This window comes from Colletes latitarsis, chromosome 10 (genome assembly GCF_051014445.1).
Source record: "Colletes latitarsis isolate SP2378_abdomen chromosome 10, iyColLati1, whole genome shotgun sequence".
Classification (NCBI taxonomy): Eukaryota; Metazoa; Arthropoda; class Insecta; order Hymenoptera; family Colletidae; genus Colletes; species Colletes latitarsis.
Genome location: NC_135143.1, coordinates 12,818,756 through 12,844,206, shown reverse-complemented (window position 1 = coordinate 12,844,206; position 25,451 = coordinate 12,818,756). Strand labels below are relative to the sequence as shown.

General features: G+C 40.8%; 2 protein-coding genes across 3 annotated transcripts in view; both read left to right on the top strand.

Annotated features, from left to right (window-relative positions):
* The window catches only part of LOC143346680 (protein phosphatase 1 regulatory subunit 14B), a 126,157-nt gene extending 115,346 nt beyond the window's left edge, over positions 1-10,811 (top strand). The window contains exon 6 of the transcript XR_013080489.1: positions 10,732-10,811. The gene's annotated coding sequence lies outside the window, so the exon portion shown is untranslated. The remainder of the gene's footprint in view (positions 1-10,731) is intronic.
* The window catches only part of LOC143346677 (beta-1,4-glucuronyltransferase 1), a 63,204-nt gene that overhangs the window by 28,868 nt on the left and 8,885 nt on the right, over positions 1-25,451 (top strand). The window contains exons 2-6 of one of the 2 annotated variants that reach the window (XM_076775007.1): positions 3,236-3,261; positions 17,610-18,160; positions 22,422-22,799; positions 23,751-24,086; positions 24,849-25,091. In XM_076775007.1, the coding sequence (XP_076631122.1) occupies positions 17,792-18,160; positions 22,422-22,799; positions 23,751-24,086; positions 24,849-25,091 (1,326 nt within the window). In that variant the 5' untranslated portion in view covers positions 3,236-3,261; positions 17,610-17,791. The remainder of the gene's footprint in view (positions 1-3,235; positions 3,262-17,609; positions 18,161-22,421; positions 22,800-23,750; positions 24,087-24,848; positions 25,092-25,451) is intronic. The other variant, XM_076775006.1, reaches the window with a different exon arrangement.

Here is a 25,451-nt window from a genome sequence, read left to right as displayed (position 1 = left end):
CGTTAAGTCGTTCGAAAGATAAAGCGCGTACGAGTCGATTCGCGCAGCGTTTTATATCGATCCTCTCGCAATAGCAATCGAGAGGTCGCTGGGCTGGAAAACGAGGCAGATCTGATCCGTGGCTAACAGCCTGTAGAGCCGTGGACCTCGACAATTGCGTCGACTGTATAAATAAATTGTTATTCGATAGCGTGCATGATAGAGACAAACGGAAATTCACGGACGTTTCCGATTTCTTTAAACGAAGCGACGGTCGAACGACCCGAAACTATTAAATGCAAACACTTACGTGGGGTCCGTTTGAAAATTTAATTAGTTTATAAATATATTGCAGGAAACCGAACATAAACCGGAAATTTACGTATTTGCCGTAGTTAAAAATCTTCTCCGGACTATATCTTTGTAATTTCCGTGTCATTAATACCGCCGCGATTTATGTTTCCTCCACGTTCATCGTTAAAGCTGTTTTTTTACGTACGAATGATTTCTGCTTCGTTACGAGGAACAATTAATAACGTAAAATGATAAAAAAAAAAAAAGGGAAAGGAACGCGGCAAATAGATATTTTCTACGTATCTTTACAGATTATTAACCTATGTAAATGGATGTACGCCATTAAACTTATCGAGACATTAATGGTATTCCGGTGTTCGGTTCGAGTAATCTGGAAAGATTAATTAGTCGGAGTGGAATTCGATTGGATAAAATCTTGGCGATAGAACGGCGAGATATTCGTTCGCGGAATTTATAATATCTTTGTGATATTTTGATCGATTCAATGTTTCGTAACGCGTTAATTCGATCGCCATTTTGTTCGAACGTTCTGGATCGAAGCGTAGAACGAACGAAAAAGAATTTGCAATACTCGACGACGACAATCAGGCTTTCGCAAATATTGAAAAACTCATGGTAACGGGAAGCTTTTAACATCGCGAGATCATTTGTGCAGTATTCCACGTTCGATTGAAACGACAAATACAGATTTTAATTGGGGACTACCTATGCTGCTTTTAATTGGATTGCGATGTCAAAACTGCCGCTCACGTGGCCGTCTTGCGAGGTTTGAACGCGCGTCGCGTATTAATTATGCGGTGAATTGTTGATTGCGTGGTTTACTTTACTCCATCGTAAATAATTTTAACAAGTCTCGACCGAACGAACCGAATCTCTGCAAAAATTATTCGTTGCAAACGGTCTATTAAGTACTTCATACACTACACGCGTTTGCGATATTTTATATTCCCATACGAACTTCGTTTCGTTCGTTATTATATTCGTCGTATTTACCGATGCATGTTTTTTAAAAATAATCTCTAGTGCAACACACTTTTAACGAGACCTGATAGTTTTTAAAATAAAAAAAAAGAATGCTCGTGTTACGCGAGAACAGTACGAACCATGCTATATTTATCCTTCTGCATAACTATACAGCAAGGCCTCGGAGTTCACGGAAAAAAAGAAAAAGTAGCGTTGAAACCGCAAGATCGTTACACTCGTCATATTAATAGAGAGGCCGATAATTATCATTTTCTGTCCGTTTAATAAATTACGGGATGATTCATCGCGATGAATTTCACAGTTAAAGGAACGCAGGAATGCGTTTGCGTCATGCGTTTTATTATGAAGCGTTGCTGTTCGATTTTTCCATAAAAAAAAAAAACGAAATAAAAATAACCGTTGATCCCCGCGTAGAGTTTAATTGTTATTTTTCTAGCGCGTGGCATTGACACGTATCATCGAGAAAACGTCACGATCCTCTTAGGAATATTTTATGCTTTACCGATACGCGTGCACGGCTCGTCGGACGATAAACTGTTTGCACGGGTTCGCTGTAAATCGTACGGGAGTAAATAATTCGCGATAATTACCGCGCGATGGGCACGCGCGAGCGCGATAGTAATTTCCCGCGCGAGAACGACAAATTGTCGTCTAGTGTTCTATCGGGGAAAATAAGTGGGATCGATCCGGTACGGTAATTGGCGGTAATCGCTGTATAATAAATAGGAAAAGTCAACGGTCGTAAAACACTATGCGCTTCGCAGAAAGTACGCTCGGAATCGAACGTTTGTTTGATCGGTAACTCTTCTAATTAGCGAAAGATTCGCTGGAACACTTTTCTACTTTCGTATCGAAATCTTCTTCGTTCGTTTGAATTTGACGTACAGATTTCACGAAAGTCCTTTCGTTTTGCGCGAATTATTAAATTAGAAACAGCTCAGTGGCTCACGGTGGCGTCTTCGAGGCGCACCGATGCGTAGAAATGGCGGGAAATAAGCACCGACAAATTGTATAGTTTTATTCGATGTCTTGTAAATTATCTCGATTTGCTTGCTTTTCCCGTTGCAAGCTTGTCAGATATCGGAGATCTCTGTTTGCACATTAAGATACACGTAGTTTACATCAGAATTATAACATATCGTGTTGTTTGTTGATTTTTGTACATTAAGATACACGTACCTACGTTAGAATTGCGATATATCGAATCGTCTGATGATACGGATAGAACGCCGATAGAAAATGATTAATTCCGATGTTCTCGAAAGCTCGAAGATAATAAATTGAAAGCCCTGGCGAGTTAATGGTCCCGTCGATGGGTTCCGGAGGGTGTTAAGGTGTTCCCTGAGCCGAGCAAATGTTCGGTCAAATTAGCAAACTTAGCGCGTCTTTTCGCGCCTTGCCGGAAGAAGCGTGCGTGAAAAGCGTCGTCGGCCGTCTCTGGGACACCTTGACACGAAAGATTCGCGATCCAGCGACGGGTTTCGTAAGCAAAAAGGTGTCTTACGGCGAGACGCGGAACGGAGGCACCGTTCTCAAGGATACATTTTCATTATCGCATTATTACGAAACCCGCGGGCTTACGGATTGGCTCAGAAGCATAGAAAGGTCGATCGGTTGCACGCGTTTCCAAGCCCGGTCGATCGGTTCGAAATATTGTGCAATACGTTACATCAGTTCCATAGATCTCTATAACGAGCGCTACGATGACTAGGTTACTAGTAGATCGAAACGACCGTCGAAAGACGTCTTCGTAAATATCGGTGATCCACCGTGTACATTTGTATTTCTCAACCGTTCGTTCGAAAGAAATGCAACAGAATTGCGTAATTGTCTTTCGAATATTCGACATTACCCCGTCGTGGGTAGAAAAAATCGTCGCAACTTCTGTTTAAAATGACTAATAACAAGCGCTGTTCAGTCGACTCGTAAATTAATTGTGTTTTGTCTTGCGTTTCAGATTTATGGTGGAAATTTGCGACCAAAGTACGTATTTCTTATTTACATATTAAGACGATCGACGCGGAAGTTTGTGTCGCTAGTGTATTAGATTAGACCAAAAAGTTAGTTGAACGACAGAAAAGTGACTTTCCTGTTCTTCGAGTAACGCTATAAAATCAAATAGTAAAAGATAAGTATTCGTTTTCGTTTTCCCGCTTGAATGGAAAACAAAATGGCGTCCGCGGGTTCGCCATTCGCAGATTCGCTAGACGATAAATATAAAGCGTGGTGGGAGAATGCTTTGAAATGAAATGTTTTCTCTGGTCCATGGTAAGAACGATCGGTGCAACGAGTCAAGGGGAGGGGTTAGACGAAATTCCTAAATCGGCACGAAACACGGTCAGAGCATCAATAATGCGCCGGCATACACAGGTCGTTGACAAATTGCTTCAGCAGACTGCGTTTAAATTGCCCCATGACCGAAGGACTACGCGCGTAACTCCCGTTGTTTGGCCATTAACGTCGATCATTTCAAGTATGCGCATCTATGTCACGTATGCCCGTAGATCCTACCTTTCAATCGGGCCACTCGCTGCTCGGCTTTACGTCCGTGAACTCGATTCGACTGCTCTCCTCCCTCGAATGATGTAATACGTATCGGCCACGTGTGCACGAGCGCGCGATACGTCCTCCAGGATGTCACAGTCCGCACCAACCAATGGAAACCGCCTTTGCGCGGCCAAAATCCCATTCTCCAACCTCCATACAAGTTCTTTTACCTTAAGGGGGTATTGCTGTTTACACTGTCATTTTTTCGGCCTTTTTTGTGATTTTTTTTTTAATGGTAGGTAGGCTGTTTCGTATCGAGACTTTGCAGATGTATTTATTCGTCTTGTAAGGTATGTACAGGATTTTTTTCATTAAAAAATAGTAAAAATTGTGGGAGTTATAACTTCTTCTGAAAAAGATGCTTCGCTGGCTCCCACGAAACAGAGAGGGCTAATAAGGAGGGGTGTAATTATAACAGGAATTAGGGAGAAGTCAAAATCAAGTTTCGAATTTCTATTTTTTAACCTTTCTTTTGCCTTTAGCGTATTAAAAACAATAGTGATTTCAATATTTTTTAAAATCTCTGGTTCCATCGATAAAGGCGTGTCTGCTAAATATTTTCTCCAAATTTGAAGTCAGTCACAAAAAAGGTCGAAAAAATAACAGTCTAATCTGAATATCCCCTTAAACTCTAAAACACAGTAATCCATTATTTCTTCGTCAATATTATACCTTTAAAAAATTAAAACTATGGAGTATCCGCGTCTAATATTTCACACGATTCAGGGGTCAGTATACTATCGTCTTACGAAAACTCGATGAAATTGAAATCGATTAGGGTTCTCCCCTCGTAACAGGGTTAAATGGAGCGAATCAAATAAATATTTGAAGTTCGAGATACGACACCTGTGGGGGTGCTCAACTCACCGTGCAACGTTGTAAATTTTTACGTAATTTAAATGTTTCGAGCCTCTCGCCAAATTTAAACGTTTGAAAATTTCCCTTCCATGATGTTCCAGCGAAATTTTTGCTCAATCTTGTAATTTCTGTTTTATAAGTATTATAAGTATTTATCGTGCTTTATAAGTATAGCGTGCAACGTTCGTGATGTTTTATAATCGAGAGCGGTCTTTTTCGCGTCTACTCGACGCCGCATCGGTATCTGTCAATCGCGTATTGCATTCACCCGAGCAGTGTTAACTAGTTTCAACTGTTTTCTTCCTGTCGTATGAGACTCACGTTTCGTAACCTAAAATCGTTTTATGCGATCTTGAGCCGCGAAAACCGACCGAAATTATTTCTATTTTTCGCAAATTTTCTACGCGTTGGATCGACCGTGCTATTAGGCTGGTCGAGTTTGCAAATAAACATTGAAACTATTTTCTTTTTCTTTTCTTAACATTCTAAAGTTTATTATAATTTGCAATATGGACGAGTTGTCCCTTGGACATGTTTGTACGCTGGTAATATCGATACAGATGGAATGTGATTTATTATAGTTTTCATGGATCGATCGTTGGAATACTGTCGAGTGTACTCTATACGGTGCACTAAGAAGCTGCGCAATATCGAGTCAGGAGCTAAATTCTATTACCAGCGAATCGAATAGGATATAATAAAATTATCAAACGTTTACTAAAGCACGATAAATGAAAATTAAAGGATCGATCGTTTGTATACTGTCGAATGAAACACATACGGTGCACTAAGAAGCTGCGTAATATCGATTCAGGAGCTAAATTCTATTACCAGCGAATCGAATAGGATATAATAAAATTATCAAACGTTTACTAAAGCATGATAAATGTAGATTAAAGGATCGATCGTTTGTATACTGTCGAATGAAACACATACGGTGCACTAAGAAGCTGCTTAATATCGATTCAGGAGCTAAATTCTATTACCAGCGAATCGAATAGGATATAATGAAATTATCAAACGTTTACTAAAGCATGATAAATGTAGATTAAAGGATCGATCGTTTGTATACTGTCGAATGAAACACATACGGTGCACTAAGAAGCTGCTTAATATCGATTCAGGAGCTAAATTCTATTACCAGCGAATCGAATAGGATATAATGAAATTATCAAACGTATACTAAAGCACGATAAATGAAAATTAAAGGATCGATCGTTCGAATACTGTTGAATGAACCTCGTGCACATACGGTACACTAAGAAGCTGCGTAATATCGAGTCTGGAGCTAAATTCTATTACCAGCGAATCGAATAGGATATAATAATATTATCAAACGTTTGTTAATTAATATGAATAAGCAATCTTGAAAATACGTAACAAAATGGTGGTGCAGAAAAGGTTTAAAGGGTACAAATTGGGAGGTTCTAGGATTTGGGCGCGGCAAGCGTGGTTAAGGAGCTTATACAGCCGAAGATAACGAGCCCCTTAAAAGTTTAAGGTTAAATGACTGCTAAACTATCAACTGTCCGTGCCCGTAAAACCATGTATAAATAGCTCGGAGCATTCGTAGCGCTATCCGGTGGGGCAAAAGCCCATTAAAAGGCGAGCGTTGCACTCCGGGTCTTGCTCGTCGTAAGATTAAGGGTGATTGCGTATAGAGAATCCAATCTAGGGAATTGCAACAGTAATAAAAGCAGTATTTCCTGGTGTTAGTTGAAATAAAAGGCGGCTAGCAATCAGTCGTTCAAACTGCCGGATCCGTCGTAGGTGTGTTCCTAACGCGTATTAAGGAAATTGCGACACGTCGACGCGCACGATATAAAGCAAGGTCGGTTCGTAATACAGAACGAATACAGGTCAGATCACCCATCTTTAGATTGCCGTTGCGCCGACGAGGGCGCCTAACAGGATGGACTCTCGCGAGAATTTTACCGCCGCGTGTGTGCCGCGGTTTTAATAACGCCGCGTGGGCGGGAAAGTGTTATCGATAGAAACAGGGCTGGGACCGAGTCTCTCGAAAAGGCTCGATCGACGTAAAAATAAAAAAAAATTATCTTTCACTCGTAATAACGGAAGATAGGTAAAAAAATAAAATCGAGAGTTTATACGTGACAAATTCTTTTTAATCTTCGGTTTCTTTTTTCGCGCATTCAACGACGTCGTCGGGGAACTTTTCAGCCGGTGTTTCTCATAAATACGAAACGCTTGCGATTTCGAGAATTCCAAAACCGCGCTTCCACGAAACGAAACGAAACGCTTCGAATTTGCCCGCGATGCTGTAACAGTTTTCTATACCGCGCCTCTCGAACAGTATCTCGCGATCGAACGAATCGACGTCACCGCGGCGAAAAAAAAACGTTATTTAGAATTGTGTTACGGATACCATGCACGTAACAATTTATACTACAATAAGTGGTGGATCGTGTTGCAATGATATTCATATGGCAGCGTTATACCACCGTTCAATACGAGCGTATCGTACAACAAGTCGTACAACAACTGTAACACGCTTTACAGTCATCGTTCGAACGGTCGGATCAAGGATAGGCGTGTAAAGTCGTTAATATAGTCCTTAGAGAACGCTATTACGCCCCGAAAGAAATAGAACGGAAGACTTGAATCTATTCAACCAAATGTTACAACCGTTTTCCTTACACTTTTATCTCTAATTTCCATATTCAGGTCTTATTATCGCCATTTACTTATTCCACTTTGGTCGTTCTCTGTTCTTTCCAGTCTCAGGTTATTAATGTTAGGAATAATTATTTCTGCATTTTCCTACTCTATCGTTTTTTCTTCCATTTGTGCTAGCAGACTACTTATTTACATCTTTTATCCACACTACACTAATATCAAGAATAATTTCTAAATTTTCTTGTAGTGTTTTTTCTCCCATTTATGGTAGCAGAATTCCCTCTTTCAGGTCGCTAATATTAAGAATAATTGTTTCTGGATTTTCCTGTGGTTCGTTTCTATGTATCGATAGTCCCCCGAACGACGAATGATCGAAGTCGTTTCGATAGGCGGGGAGATCGACACGCGTAGAGTCTCGCCGGCGTCGCTGGCGCGGGAAAAACGCGTCGCGGCGAAATGAATTATGGAAAAGGACGGGAAAAAAGCCCCGTACGAGGCTTGGCCGGTGTAATTTCGCGACGAGTCTTTCCGTAACGCGGGCAAAAATCGCGCGTAGCGAACAGACGAGCCCCGAGGACATTGCGCGAGTGTTAAGCGAGTGACTCACAGACTCATTACAGAGGCGACGGCCAAGAAATTACAGGCCTCTTTGCATCTCGAGAAACGTTTCGCGCGGACGTCCGACGTTCACCTGACAAGGATTTGCAGAATCATCGAATCAAGAGCCTCCAACGTCCTTAAATCGAACAATAATTTATCTAATCGTCGTTTAATTATAGAAATCGCCAAGGGAAATAACGACGTCGTTCTAATCGGTGATTTACGACTCACGCGAGTAATTACGTTTTCGTTGTCTCTGTCGTGGCACGACGCTCGTAATTCGGTTCGGTTTAGTTCTTATTTTGTCTCCTAGTTTACTTTGGTATTGTGGACGGTGGAAAAATGTTTTGACCGGTATTTATAAAAATTCGCCAATCGATTTTTTTACAAACGAAAGTTAATTTACGTTTAAAGTACATTTATAGCGCCGTTAAAGCGATTCCACGATAAAAACAGCAAGGAAGCCCATTCCTTCGAGGTCTTCGAGCAGCGCCCAACGTTATAGTTTATTGTTGCAAATGCTACGTTAACCGGCGTTGCGCGGCATTACTGCCAATAAACGCGTGCGTAATAACACGCTAGACTTCCGATTTATCCGATGGGAAACGGTCGGAAACGGAGCAGACAGATCGAAATTTTTCTCGCGTACAAGAAATATTCGAACGTAACTACCGATCGGCGTATAATTAAAAGATACAAAGACGTAAAAGACGGCGGCGATATCCTGTCGCAAAAGGGACGCCATGGAATCGAGAATAAACATTTCCTTCGGTCGAGTTAATAAAAACAATATTCTAACATCGCATGGGAACTAATCGTGCCATCGAAAATTCCGTAAACAAAGACGATACGATGTAGTAAAACAGTACTTTAGTAAAACAATCGTTTTCTAATTGTTCCGAATTTTCCTCGAATATTTTAAGGAGTCCACGAACTCCAAGCATTTAAAATGTCGCATTTTTCCCCCCTCAAGTTATCCGGTACATTTACCTAGTACGGATTGCGTGGAACGTGACTCAGCGGACTTCTGAAATCCCCCCAACGGGTCGGGACACGAATTTCCAGAGTTCGAAACACCGATTACACCGATCCGGTTAATCACACGACACGAAAAGAAGACAGGAGGCGAACGGTCGACGAACTTCTCCACGCAACGCACAGTCATCGCGACGGGAACGAGAAAATCGATGGCAACTGTTAATACGAGTGATTCACCGAGTCGTAATTATCGTGCAAACGTGCAACACCGGTACGTAATCGTCCTCGTCGCGGAAAACGTTTCGAGTATCCGTCGTTACGCAAAGATCGACGGAATCTTATCGAAATGACGTACGTCGAAGCACAAACGTATTTCGTTCGAATCGTTAATCATCGAAGATTCCTTGAATTATTAATTTATTTGCAGAAAACCGCATTAACGATTATCGTAAATAGCGTGACGTGCACGAAAAATTACGTTTCCAGAAAATGTTAAACACTTCGATTCCAGTCTGTTGTAAGCGTCCACGTGGTTGTTATTGAACCCAAACCGATAACGTTGTTCCCCAGGAAACAAACAACGTTCCTCGTAGCCTATGGGAACACGTGCATAACAACGAGGTAACGGAGAAGTTCTGATTTCGGAGACCCTTCGTATCAAATTTGGTCGCCTACGCCTACTTCCGGAAACGGCCGGATGGTGGACGTCGTGGGCGTGCGGAATCGCGATCGAGACGAATCGATCTTATCCAGATACCCCAGGAATACGTTCGAGAAATTAGAACGGAACCCAATCCGACCGGATGCTAACGAAACAATCGTATCTTCCGCGGCCCCCGACAAAATGGCGCCGGATACGAAACGTTTCCGTGCAGACCAGCGATTTCTTATTTTCCCAAACGCTCCCGTCGCTTTCTAGACGATTTGATATTTTTAATTTCGTCGTAACGATTTCGTCGTCGTCGCGCGAAAGGGGGTTTCCAGCGGGCGAAAAACGTCTAAGTAAATTCGCAACCGATGCACGAGACAGCTTTCAACCTGATAATAACTCTATTACTAAACACCAGGTAATGCTCCGTTACGAAACACGGAGAGACCATTTGTTCCCAGAAAATTCAATGAAACTTTCTTCTCAGCCGCGAGCACCCAGAATATCATCACCGTTTCGTGGCTAATGCGATTCGAGGAATAAACGGCGAGAACGGCGACGGTGGACAGTGAAACGGCAGAAAATTAGGCGATTCGAGGAGTTACGAGGACGTTTATTTCCGCGACAATTAATATTTTGCTTATCGAAATCGATTCCGCGCGACGCGACGGAAGGTTCGTCGATTTAATTAGTACGATCAATTAATTTCTGTTGTTTGACTGACGGTCGAGACACTGTGACACGTTAATTACACGGAGATAAGGGGAAGATGGGAAACCGGGGCAAATTTATCCGCACAATTAGTCGATCAAATAAATTTTATCTTCCGCAAACGCGGAACACGTGTTGATCAAATAAATGTTATCTTTTACAAATGCGGAGCATATGTTGAACAAATTTGCAATTATCTTCCGCATCCGAGTTTTCTTTGAGATTTACCTCTTATTTGAACTTTCCTTTGCAATACACGGAAATATGGCACATAAATTCTTTCGTTAATGAGACATCTTGGCGTTTCGTAATTAGGGTGAGTTCTTCGACGCTATTTCTAGACCAATTATCAATCCCTTAGACTTCATATTATTGGGTTGTTCGAAAAGTAGTTTCGTTTCCTTACCAACAGACATGTTAATTGTATTTTTCACCAGCCAACTTTATTCTAAACTGTATTCTCATTATACAAGGTGTTCGGCTGTCCCTGGGAAAAATTTTAATGGGAGATTCTAGAGACCAAAATAAGACGAAAATCAAGAATACTAATTTGTTGATGGAGGCTCTGTTAAAAAGTTATTAACGTTTAAAATTCCGCCCGTACTGAATTTTTTTCAAGAAAGTGGATAAGATTTCGGGGGTAGGTCTATTCACCAAAAATTATTCTAATTGACCCCTCCAACGGAAAATAATTTTTCCAGAACAATTTAAAATTTTTTAATTCCGTCCAAAAATTACACACCTCGAATTTTTTTCTAGAAAGTAGGTAGGATTTCGAGGGTATGTCTAATGACCAAAAATGATTGTAATTGACCCCGCAACGGAAAATAAATTTTCCAGAATGATTTGAAATTTTTTAATTCCGTCCAAAAATTACACACCTTCTCGAATTTTTTTCTAGAAAGTAGGTAGGATTTAGAGGGTATGTCTAATGACCAAAAATGATTGTAATTGACCCCCGCAAACGAAAATAATTTTTCCAGAACGATTTGAAATTTTTTAATTCCGTCCAAAAATTACACACCTCGAATTTTTTTCTAGAAAGTAGGTAGGATTTCGAGGGTATGTCTAATGACCAAAAATGATTGTAATTGACCCCGTAACGGAAAATAATTTTTTCAGAATGATTTGAAATTTTTTAATTCCGTCCAAAAATTACACACCTTCTCGAATTTTTTTCTAGAAAGTAGGTAGGATTTCGAGGGTATGTCTAATGACCAAAAATGATTGTAATTGACCCCGCAACGGAAAATAATTTTTCCAGAACAATTTAAAATTTTTTAATTCCGTCCAAAAATTACACACCTCGAATTTTTTTCTAGAAAGTAGGTAGGATTTCAAGGGTATGTCTAATGACCAAAAATGATTGTAATTGACCCCCGCAAACGAAAATAATTTTTCCAGAACGATTTGAAATTTTTTAATTCCGTCCAAAAATTACACACCTCGAATTTTTTTCTAGAAAGTAGGTAGGATTTCGAGGGTATGTCTAATGACCAAAAATGATTGTAATTGACCCCCGCAACGGAAAATAAATTTTCCAGAACGATTTGAAATTTTTTAATTTAATTTTTTAATAACTTTTTAATGAAGCCTCAGTCAAGAAATTGATACTCTTGATTTTCATCTTATTTTGGTCTTTAGAATCTCCCATTAAAATATTTCCCAGGGGTCGCCGAACACCTTGTATATTTTCACAGTTGGCTACTACCAGGAAAATGCTAAAGGATGTTGGACCAAAATGGCCATAATTCATGCATACATAATTCACTAAAATATTTATATATTATAAGAAAATCGTTCCTTTTCACGAATAACGAAATTACTTTCCGAACAACCCAATATATCTACTTTTTCTATAATTATCACGTACCTCTCTACTATACACCGTGTCGAAGAGTTTGCATCAAATTTTTATTCGAAAAAAGTGTCAATCATAGTTCGATAAATATTCAAACAAATCAATTTTCATACAAACTGCACACCAGGGAAAATATGGCTGTCGTTTCTATCAATAATACTAATCCGTGTTGCTGGAGGATAGAAAAAATACGAGCTGTATTTGCAATAACTTTTATCGTACGACTCAGAAACCTTTATTCGAGGCAAGGATTCCAACTTCCAATGCAGAGGAGTGTTTCGTTTTTCCATTAAACCCTTATTGCGTAACGCCAACGGTTGGAATTAGCGAGAATGACTTAGGAACTTTTACCGAGGCCAGATTACGAACTTTTAACGAGGGGGTACCGTATTCAACGATTAAGTAGAGTTTTGTTTCTTTCTCTTTGAACCCCTATTGTGCAAGATCCCTGTTTCTTCGAATGCGTGTATTATCCATCGAGAATTCACGAAACCGTGTTCCAATTGCCGAACGATTCTCGGCGTACGATTATTAGCACCGGTGGCAAATGATAGAGGAAATTGGCACGGCACTTTGTATCGCGACTTAATACGATATCCCCAGACAGTACGGAGTTTATGAAGTTGAATTGCACGTCAGGTGGATGTTGGGCAACATTACGTTACGAGCCACGCAAAACGATATTCCCTTCCGATGCTTATTATCGTTGGTTAAAATAGACTCTATAGCAGAATTATTCCCAATTAATATGAAAATATCTTCTCTAACAATTATCTCCACGGTTGGTTTTCTTCGCGAAAAGAAATTACTCTGGGAAACAAAGTTCTACGATTTCGAAACGATTTCCATTCGTTTGGGCACTTTTCTTCTTTCAATATTTATTTATAGACTCGACGAACGGCTTTTGTAAAGTGGAAAGGTAAAGCAATCATTCGGATAAGTAATTGCCACGCTGTTTCCAGAAACCCCCGACTGGAACGTATTGACGTTAAGATTAAATCATGCTTCAAAAATGTTGATAGTGAGTACGCGAATCGCGAGGGATTATACGGTGTTAAGGTTCTGTTTGCAACAATAACAGCAAATCACACATATGTAGAAACGTTAAATACACACTGCAGTACTGTTTTAACAAGATATGTGTACCCAGAATGTTTTCATAATAGACGTCTGCAGAGTAGAAAAACATTCGAAAGGAAAACACGAACGTTTCCAAAATATTGGCTCGTACGACGCGGAAGAAAACCGATCTCCGGATCCCCCCCCACCATGACTCGATTTCTCGAAAACAAACTAATCCGGTTCGAGTTGCATTTGTTTTTCATTTTTTCCCTCCGTTCGACGAAATCCGACGGGAAGAATTTTTGCAAAATATTTACGGATTTATATAAACGCGATATAAACATTCCGTGGCAGCCTCGTACCAGTTTGCAAGTTTTCTGGGTTTCGATGATATTTTCTCGTCGCGATACTAATAATTACAACCCCTCCCCCTCTCTCTCTGTCTAGAGTAAACGAGAAACTTCATTGTGAACTCTGCAACTAATGTTTCGATCTATTGGGAAAGTTATTCCGCGTCGCAGCGACAGGAACGACGACCTAAAAAAGAGATGAAATAAAAAAGAAGGGGACAAAAAATGAAGTTTAATAGAAAGCTCCGATTGAAAGTCTCCGCGTTCTTCCCGCGTGCCAGCAAATCCGTTCCGCGATCGATAGTAAACGGATGGTCGCGTTCTTGAAGATAGTCGATAATTAAACCCGACACTGACAGCACCGCGGCTCGTATCGTCCGGCAAAATCGAGACAAAGCCCTTCCGTTTCCTGTCGTTCGTCTCTATCTTGCGAACGGGACGCGTTAGTTTGTTTCGCGACGACCGTGCACGTCGATGAAAATATTTCTGGCATTTCAATATCGTTTTGGAACGACGGTAAGTTGCAAACAAAGGTTGAAAAATTTTTTCAGTTTTTATTATACGATACATTCTAAATACGAACGATGATCGTTCATTTAATATTGTTGCTTTTAATCGATCCGATCGCGAATGGGTATTACGCCGGTTCACAGGTGGAAGTTTCTAATAAATTATTAAAACGCCGTCACGACGAGGACGTATTGCACAGCCAAATAAAATAAAATCAATCCCCACCGTGAGCTGTATTTCCAGACCCCTGGACGGCTCTAGGCGTATCTACGACTCTGTGACTCTAGGCCTCTATCTCTGAAAAAAAAGGTTACGACGCTTTCGTGCCCGAAGAAAAGAAAATTTACATTTTCCACTTCTGACCACACACCGGAGATCGCATTCTCTGTCGTTCAAGAAACTCGGTTTCTGTCCCGAGGAAACAGTTCTCCCTTTGTGACCTATTCTGCAGCTCGACGTCCACAAAAGACTCGTTTGTTCATCGGCCGAGACGTCGATAAAAACGTTCGTACAGCAACGGGTGAAGGACATTAGCTAGAAAAATATACTATATCGCTCGAAGCATGACAGATTTCGCCGGCTTAATATTTCTCGACGATTTAAGCGGATACTCTACCGTGAAACGCCTCGCTCGATCAAATGTAAAACTTCTTTTTATCCGAAAGGGTATAGCCGAATAAGGGGGTCAAATGTGCCCTTGAACCAAATTTGACATACGATGGATCCATCGATAGAAAAAAACATTGTGTGCCAAATTTCAACCCCCTATCTTGTTCGGAAGGGTAGTTATAGAGAAGATTTGGATTAGCGAATTTCTGCCTATTTCTCCTGTTTAAGCGAGTACGAAAATTATTAAAAAAATCTGGTGCATTGTGGTTATCGAGATACGTGTTTGAGAATTTTTCGATTCGAAATCTTAGAATATTGACATTGGTTGTTTCAATCGAAAATCAAAAACCGATTTTTTCGGTGTTTTTCGCGTGAAAAAGCAACTTATACTTTGAATTTTTGTATTCCCTTTATTAGATAATTATATTCTATGGTTTTAAATAATTCTATGTTGAATAGAACGATGTATAGAATAGAAAAACAAAAATAAATCGCCAAATTAAGAAAAGGAAAAACATCGTTTTACGGTGGCCAAGGTTTCGGCCATTTTGCACGTTTGAAAAAGTCCCTTTCATCCTACTCGATGTAGTTCCATATATTAGGATAAAGTTTGAAAACAATTAAGAATGGAATAAAGGTATTCGATTATGATATTGAAGGAGGAAAAAATAAATAATTATTTTGGAATTTAACGCGGTGGCTCTCGTAGGACGATCGAGTACAATAGAACCTCGATGATTGCACGAGATTCATTCGTTGCACCGTGTTGACAAGTGAAAGGGATGGTCGCTTAGCAACGGGTGAAGTTGGAGGAGGAAGTAAGAGATAGTAATAATCAATGTAATGGATGCGTACTGTCTAAGTGGGGCTCGTTGGATCGGTTACCTCCATATTTGCATGAATCTTCGGTACTCCCTTTCCTGCAATTCCTTCGTCGAATATCTCGATCTTAAATATAAGAACCAAGATCGTTAAGAGCTGTTTGTCGTATTTAAGATATTTAGATATTTGGTAGTAATGGAAGAAGCTCGATCGAAACAAATTAAATGATCCGACGTTTGCTTGGATCTAAATTGTAAGGAGTTAATAGCGTTTTTGAGGCTCGAGGAACAGTCTAACCGACGTTTGAGTATCATAGAATCTCCGTTAATTGGCATAAGAGCCGCGCGTGTGTCTCCGAACGTCGAGTATTCGATTTCTTTCGAAGAGTTTACCTAACAACGTTGCCCATCGCGAGGACATCGGGGCCAGGGATTGTGTCAGGGCTTCTCGTTAGGTCGTTCTCTGGTTTTTAATGACTCTTAACTCCGTTACCGAGCACTACCGATTTCACTGGCCGTTGCTAAACGCGAATCGTGATTCCGTGAAGCCTCGGCTGCTGAAAGAATCGTGGCTTGTTAGACGCTGGTTGCCTAATACGAGCCACCCCGGTGATAATGACACGTTCCGAGCGGGTTGTTCGATCTTTTTGCTCGGGCCTCCAGCTACGCACGAATGGCTACGAACCAGAGTGCCAATGACTCCATTGTCGGGTCGACAGACACGACGTGGGTGGTGTTTTTAACGCGTGCTTGTCGATAGGGCCACCGAAAAACTGAATCGATCGGGATCGGTGCAATTCGAAAGACCTAATATTGTACGAATCCTTTTTTTAATGTAAATACGATCCGTTCATATTCGTAAGTATTTCTTTTGATCCTCCATCGATTTAAGGGGTTAGGTAACTCTAGCGGTATGGAAAACAAGGCAATTTTTTAAGCTACAATGAAGGGAAAGTAAGCAGTCAATTATCCTGAGACTTTGCACTGTATTTAGGTATAACAAATATTGAAAAAAACCCTTGGCAATGTTTAAAAAATATTTATAATTAAGCCTACACAGCGCCATGTTCCCGAGCCACTTCATTTTTTGATGCCTAATTGGTGTGCAGGATTATGGTAAAATGGTTGTTGTCTACAACAAAAACCGAAATATTCCATTAACTATGATAAAAGTCCTTAGCATTGACGAAGAGACATTTCAATTTGTATAAAAATGAACAATATGGCAGATATTTGAAACCTAAAATCGAATTTTATCAAAAATCGAGACTTTATTACTAATATTTTGCAGAATTATTAGACAATTTTTTAAAAAACGGATCGTCAATGCTTAATAAATATAATAGTAAAGATAACTGTAAATTTTCAAAGCAATTGATTAATTAGAACTGGAGTAATTCTGCACACCGTTTTGTAGAACATAGTTCCGAGGAAAATGCATTTAAAGTTTGATATACGCAGATATATGCAGATATACGTCATTGTTTGAGGCTCTAAATTTTCAGGAAAGACATTGTTCCAACACTGAGACTTTTCGCATAATGATTTTAAAGCTTCAAACTATTATTTAAGCCAAAAAACAAAATATTGAATTTTTCAAAATTTTAGTTACCTAACCCCATAACTACTCCTCTAGCAAAGCGATTAACTCTTGAAAACTTGCACCATTTAAAATTTTAGCATCAAAATGATCGATAGATAACTCTATATATTTAAAATACATTGACGAAAAATGTATAATATTTTATCAGTTTCTTTTCTTTTACTTTTGCAGAGTTAGTCTGGAAAACGAAGATGCCGCAAGTTTTCGGCGAAATTGAAAAATTTCAAAATTATTTTTAGTTGCGGGGGTCAATTACAATCATTTTTGGTGAATAGACACACCCCCAAAAAAATTCTTTGCTGTAAATCTAATGTGAGGCCAGTAATGGTTGCCCGAAATTTCATGCTTATCTTTAAAACATCATAACTCCTGAATGGACTGGAGAATTTTAATGTTTCAGAATGCAAACAACGCGTATTTTAATGAAGAATATGTCGAAATTCGAAGAATGTTTGAAAACTTGTTCTTTAACCCCGTAAATATTTAAAATTGTTCCTCGTCGACTCCTGGGCTGACGATTCCTTCCGTGTTGCAGGTTGCAGTCGGAAGGGGGAGGTCGTGGATCCTTGGAACGATGCTCAGATCCTGATCGCGGAGCGTCCCGGGCCCCGCAGGGGTGGAGATACGGTGGAACAGATCACCGAGAACACCGGTGTGGATCACCGCGGGTCGACGGAGCCGCGGTAGCTGGAGCGCGGACCTGGGGGAGGCTGGAGAATGAGCATGTTCAGCATACTGCGTAGAAATTGGGCACTTCGCGTGTCGGTGGTGCTCAACATCTGCGTGTTGCTCTACGTGTGCGCCCACTTCGGCTCCTCCGGGCCCTGGATCGAGGAACCGCCGACGAACTGGGCGGCGCCGTTGCAATCGGAGACCTTCAGCACCGCGGATCTCGTCAACGGCACGCAGAAGGGCGCCGCGTCGTCGTCGGTCGTGCCCGCCACCAAGGATGCAGGCAGCAAGGGTTCCCGTGGCGGTAACGTGACCAAACTGGCCAGGGCGAGGCTCCTCACCACGAAACCGACCCTCAACAACGAGGCCAAGGTCGAGACTGTGGACAAGACGGATCAGCGACGCAATCAGACGGTAGTCTTTTGCGGCTTCTACCCTTTGTACGAGTGACTTTTCCTCGGGGGGGGAGGGGGCAGAAACTCGAATCAACCCCTTGAGGGAGCATTCTAGTCTAGAGCTGATTTGACGAGAAATGCCAACGCCATACTTGCAAGATTCGAGCTATAGAAAAGAATGAGAAACGAATGAAATCGATTTTACCAAAGTATCTAGAGCTAGTTTAACGAGAAATGGCAACGCCATACCTTTAAGATCAGAGCTATAGAAGTAAATGAGAAATGGAATAAATCGATTTTCCCAAAGTGTCCGGGATTAGAATGACCCCTAAAACGGCCGTAGATTACGATACTTTACGCCGTCGCTTGTTTCCGTAATTCAACGTGATGTATATCTGGCACGGGGTACCGAAGCGACACGATAGAAACGCAAAGGGGAGTGAAATTATTGGCAGACGTTCAACTGTGCCAAGAAGTTTTCTCGGGACACACTACTGCACCCAGGAACGGATCGATGTCAAACGATGCCCTAAACGCGGCCCAACATCCATTGTTTAACTGACAAGAGATCGACGAGTCCTCGATATTAGATCAGAGTTCGTTTAAATGCAGTAAATGAAAAGTGGAACTGAAGAGCAGAATTCCGAGTTGCTCGTGCGCTGGGAATATTTAGATGTAAGATACCGTAAAGAGGGATAGCTTTAGCTTTAAGACTGTCCGTGACAAAGTTTTCTAGTGGCCCGTTAGGGGAACACGCAATCTACGTGATCTTTATGCGTGGACGACACCGATATCGTAACAGAGAACAAGGGTCCGACTGGGGTTGTACTGCAGATGCAGGCCTAAGTGGTCGGAGGTTATGGCTGGTAATAAACCTTCAAGCCATCGTCTTTATACAGGGTGTTCGGCCACACCCTGGGAAAAATTTTAATGGGTGATTCTAGAGGCCAAAATAAGACGAAAATCAAGAATACCAATTTGTTGATGGAGGCTTCGTCAAAAAGTAATTAACAATTAAATTCAAAAATTTCAAATCGTTCTGGAAAAATTATTATCGGTTGCAGGGGTCAATTACAATCATTTTTGGTCATTACACATATCTTCGAAATCCTATCCACTTTCGAGAAAAAAAATCGGGTAGGTGCTGAAATTTTTTGATGAAAAAGAAAATTTTTTCAAATCATTCTTAAAAAATTATTTTCAGTTGCGGGGGTCAATTACAATCATTTTTGGTCATTACACATATCTTCGAAATCCTATCCACTTTCGAGAAAAAAATCGGGTTGGTGTTGAAATTTTTCGATGAAAAAAAAAAATTTCAAATAGTTTTGGAAAAATTATTTTCGGTTGCGGAGGTCAATTACAATTATTTTTGGTGAATAGACATATCCCCGAAATTTTGCGCATCTTCGAGAAAAAAATTCAATAAGGTCGGAACTTTAAACGTTAATAACTTTTTAACGAAGCCTCCATCGACAAATTGGTATTCTTGATTTTCGTCTTATTTTGGCCTCTAGAATCCCCCATTAAAATTTTCCCAGGGGTGGCTGAACACCCTGTATATATAACATCGTTTTGGTCTCTTTGGACCTGAAAAGCGTAACTCTTGCTACGGGGTTTCCGAGTCGGAAGAGCGGTACATTGCAACTATGTCGTAAAAACGTCCTTCTTAAGTGCCCAAGCAGTTACACCTTGGAGAACTTTTAGCGTTTTTCGTCGTTTTAATCGAATTGAAACTTTAACGACAAAACTGTCCTATCGTGCGCATAGACTTTATCGATACGTATCTCTTTTCAACTTTTGTTAAATTTTATTGTTAGATTTGCATTCAAACTATTTTTTCTCGAGCGTTTTGTAATGTTTACATAAAGTCTGACACCCAGACTAATCTGTTATTTATAAAAGGGATTTTCAAATGGTTCAGAATTCTGAGACTTTGATGGTTAATAGCAAATTTGCATATAAGATGAACAATGTTTTGTTAGTAACGAGCCAGACAGGAAAAGAAAAGATAAGACAAAAGAAACGCAACCGCCAACTATGGCGAAATTGCATGCCAATCGACACTGGCTTTATTTTTAATCAACTAGTCGTAAATTCTTCAGAGAATTTCGCATAAAAAATGCATCGGGATGCAATGTTTGTCTTACGTGTTGCAATTGCAAACATTTGCTGTATCTCGAGAGTATATTATTTATCTATCAATAACGCTCAATCCCAGATGGTTTATTAACGTTGTGAAACATATCACAAAATATTGATTTCACAAACATTGTACTTTAATACTTGTGTACATAGAATGTTCCAAGGAGTCTGTGGGAGTGAAACAAAGTGTACAAAGTATATTTAACCAAAGCACACAAAGTGCACCTGCATTTTTCTCGCTTCTTGTGTAAAATACTCCGATATTTTAATGTTAGGATTTAGCGGGTTTAACATTTTTTTCAAAACATTCTGTCTTTTCTTTCCTGTTCGTTTTGTCCGCGATCCCCAAAGAATTTTAACACGACCTCTGAAGGGTTGCGATCCATAGTTTAAGAAGCTCCACTGTAGTGGACGCAGCATTGAGAATGAGGGTTCTTTCGCACGGGAACTCGAGGCTCGACCTCACGAATAACGAGGACCGGCTACCAGCACGAAGGTCCTTCCACTTGCTTGTGTGAAAGGGCTCTTATTCTCGATACCGATTCTCAAGAATAAAACTCTCGAGGGAGCACCATTATTCTCGATATCGACTTTGAAGATCGAAACTCTCGAGTGGACAGTGGGGTTAATTTATCACAGTGAAAATATTTTATTCGTTCGATTCATGATCGTGGAATGAAATATTTACTAACCGAAATGGTATCGTTCATTTTCCAATTAAACTTAAATTTACCCTGGAGCTCTCGAGACGTCGATTCGGTAGCATCGTGGTGGCCATAAAGAACGATCAAAGATTAAAGACCGAGCAGACAGTGGAATTATACAGTGTTCCCGAGAGAGCCTCAAAAAATTACAACGCGCCAAACGGAACACAGCCAGCGAATTCGGTTCCTGTTCGGCTTAATATTTCAGGCACGGAACGTTCCACGTGCATCCTCCTCCCTTTCAGTTCTCTCCGACTCTGTGCAAAATTGAAACGAACACGCTTACCATCGACTCTCGTGCTCCTCGACCTTTCTCCCTTTGCATTCGTTCGACCCACTGGCCCGCTAGAACCCGGACCGGGGTTACACCGAAGGGTTAAAGGGCGAAACCACGCGATAGCTTTCGAAAATTAGATACCATTCTCGAGGAATCTTCAAGTGAATTGAAAATTACTCTTAATTCTGATTCTATTCTATCTGTTTTGAAGTATGGTTTGCAATCGGTATACTAAAGCTATTTTACGTGGGGTCGCGTACCCCAATGAGGGTCGTGCCTCCTGTACCTGCCACTAGAGGGACCGTTCCTCTCGCAAGCACTCGACCGACCTCCCATTTGTAAACAGGATGTTCCAAGAATAGTAATTTGTTGATCGAGGCTTCGTTAAAAAGTTATTAACGTTTAAAGTTCTGTCTGTAGTGCAGGCTGCAGCATAAGAAACTCTACTTAGTGACGTATCGACAGTCTTACAGTTTTGTGAATGAGAACCACTATCACGCGTGTGCAGCTGTTCGCAGATTGCCGTTCTAAAAATTCGAGGTGTGTAATTTTTGGACGGAATTAAAAAATTTCAAATCGTTCTGGAAAAATTATTTTCCGTTAGGGGGGTCAATTAGAATAATTTTTGGTGAATAGACCTACCCCTGAAATCTTATCCACTTTCTTGAAAAAAATTCAGTACGGGTGGAAATTTAAAAGTTAATAACTTTTCAACGAAGCCTCGATCAACAAATTAATATTCTTGATTTTCGTCTCATTTTGGCCCCTAGAATCTCCCACTAAAATTTTTCCCAGGGGTGGCCAAAGGGTTCAGATGAGAACTCGCGTTTATTGAAATGTTCCTTTCAATTTGTATAATCAGAATTAATCATAAATATCTGAAAACCTATTTGTCCCTACGACTTTCTTGAACTGGATGGCTAAGGGAAATATAAATGCACAGTCGACGAATACAGATGGATGGTTATAGATCCAAGAGGGGTAGATCCACGAGTGTAAGGTTCCGCTTAAATCGGTGACCGGAAGGACTCTCTTCGTGCTCTTCTTCCAAGACTCGAACAGCGTCCCCGGCGTTGGTGTACCCGGGCAGAAAGTCACTCGACGCCCAGCTACGGGCGACGATGGACTCGTTTAACCGTTGGTTTCTCTTTAAGGTGAAAAACGAGGCGCCGATCGTCCGGCCGACGATGAGCCTGAAGGAGGCCGTGCTTTGCAACGAGAAGTCGTCGGAGCCCAGAAGAGCACAGCGGGGCGACTACTGGGTCCTCTACAATTACGTGCCGATGAGCATGGCGGTGAGATGCTGGGAAAGCGTGACGTACACCACGCACGCGGACTACACGTTCCTGGACAATCTGGAACCTCTGCTGGAGCGATGGAGGGCACCGATATCGATTGCGATGCATGCCCCTGGCACAGACTTCCCGGCGACCCTCGACGCCATCAAGTACTCGAGAAACTGTGGCAGCCCGCTGGTCTCCCAGCTGGTCACCTTCCACGTATTCTTCAGCAGCAAACACGTGCCAAAAGTGGTAAATACGACCGCCATCTTCCCAGGTTCTCGGCCCCTTTGGCCTTGCCTTTGGAAATTGACTGGTTTCCTGTCCCCATCGGTTCCAAGAAACTGTTCCAGAGACCAATTGTTTTTCTAAATTCTTTTATTCGGCAAAACGACAGAGTAACGAAAGAAAATATTTGTAAAGACATATGTATATTGTTCTCATTGGTTTTTAATTGTTCGCGACTACGAAAACGCACCGATTCGAAAAGTCTGAACATAATCGTTCATCCGATAGGAAGAATTCTAGACCTGCCCGTTGGTTTATTGTATCGAATAACAAGACTGAAACACAATACAGCATCCTCCAGCGAGAACCGTTTAAAAAGTAGATCGGAATAAGAGGTCGAGAAAGTATTAATTGGAGACGAGAACAAGTTGGCTACTTATTCAGTCCTGTTCCACATATACGCGATCTCACTTTTTAATAGGCGAATCTACCTGAAAATAGCGTATTGCTCGCTTACGTGTGTATAATTATGACGCAAAATTGGCACGTTTGTATTAGAAAATGTAATTGCGGTATGACGTTTTAATGTATTACATGCATGCATCGATGATTTACGTCTGGAAAGCAAACTAATAACAGAGTTTCGTCATAGAAAAGTACTGTCACAAAAACCACTTCTCCCTGGCGTTTTAAATTTCTTGAATTTCGTAACTCCGTATCATCGATATGCATGATCGTTTCGGTTTGCTGAACTTGTAATTGCTTCTCTATCATAGTTATTCGGTTATTTCGTAATCACTTGGTATCTTGATTGAACTGTCGGGGTGGTTGTGTCGTAACTACGGTTAAACTCAAACGTTGATCCCCGTTGTTTCGTTACAAAAGCAGTCTTTCGAAAAGTAACGAAAAGAGCCTAAAAATTTCACGTTTAGACCGGAATGTTTCTTCAGTGTTTGTTTAATTTGTTGGAAATAGGTACCGCCATCCGAGAAAGTAATGTCTGGTACGTACAATTGCACGCTGGGGCCGCCGTGGATCAACGTCACGCTTTCAAAGATGTATAAAAATGAGAAAAAGTTGCTCTATCCCGTGAACGTCGGGAGAAACATAGCGCGAGAGTCTGCGCCGACGTTCTACGTGTTCGCCAGCGACATCGAGCTCTATCCAAGTCCAAATTTGCCTGCAAAGTTCCTCGATATGATTAGGAGAAAGGATCAACCGGCCCTTTACAAGCCTAATCCGAAAGTTTTTGTACTGTCTATCTTCGAAGTGGACGAGAAGAATCAACCACCGAACAACAAGACGCATTTGGTGAGTGTGGGTTTTTAGAGTCGACAAATTCCAAACAACAGTTTTTATTCGAATAATAGAAAAAAGTTATTTGGCTTTAGTTTGAAAGATTTATGATGTTTCCTTCGATAAAGAAACGCAAATCTAAAAAATACCGATCATTTACAACGTAAAAGACTCCCAAGCAAGAATAAAACCACTATATTCCCAAGTACTTTACTTAATCAACTCTACTCTTTTGTCGTATCCTTCGGTTAATTAACTTCACGCAACAAAGCTACCTCTAATTAGAATATTCAGATCCTAACAAACGGTCGTGGGTTTCGCAAGAAGTATCGTCCAGATCCCTAGGGGAAAACCCACACGAAAATCTTATTAAAACCGTCGCCATTAAAAAAAGTAACCGGTGGATATTCCAACAGAGTCCATTCACATTTGACATTTAAATTATGCGAACTTGACGACAATTAAACGCGTGAAAAATGTACTACAACGACTGCATAATACATCCGACAATACATTAAACGACACCAATGCGAGGGTCGTTTAATCAATGGCGCTTCCTTTGACCGTGGACCTTGATGCGTACAATTAGTGCCGCCATTGTGAAGCGCAGCTTGCCACTGGCCGCATTTCTAGAAAATATTACATTCGATTCTCTCGCGTATCGTTTTCTAGCACTATAAAAATAAATAAAGACACAGAATAAAAATACAAGCAAGTATACACGAAATTCTTCCTTTATTGAAAAGCAAAGTGCGATATCGAGGATTATTTTTTTAGATTCAAATGCTGAAGGCTGGCACAGCTATTCCTTTCCACAAGAAATTGTGCTCCGGTTGCCACAATGTTCCTCGAAGCAAAGAATGGCAAGAGACACCGGAGACTGAAGATCTCCACGTGTTTCATGTGGGCAAAAGGACCGGAAGTTTCGTTCACTGGGAACCGATTTTCATCGGGACCAATAACGACCCTTTGTACGACGAGAGGCTCAGTTGGGAAGGAAAGAGCGACAAAATGACACAGGTGTGAATCAAATATCAATCGCGAATTAGAAACTAAACAGTATCAAGGACACGATCTTTTATAATCTGTCCAACAGCTGCATACTCCAATATCATTGAAAGATTTATTCAACACCAACAGTATAAAGGGTGTTTTCAGACACTCCTGGGAAAAATTTTAATGGGAGATTCTAGAGGCCAAAATAAGACGAAAATCAAGAATACCAATTTGTTAATGGAGGCTTCGTTAAAAAGTTATTAACGTTTAAAGTTCCGGCCTTATTGAATTTTTTTCTCGAAAATGCGCAGGATTTCGGGGGTATGTCTATTCACCTAAAATGACTGTAATTAACCCCTGCAATCAAAAATAATTTTTTTGTAA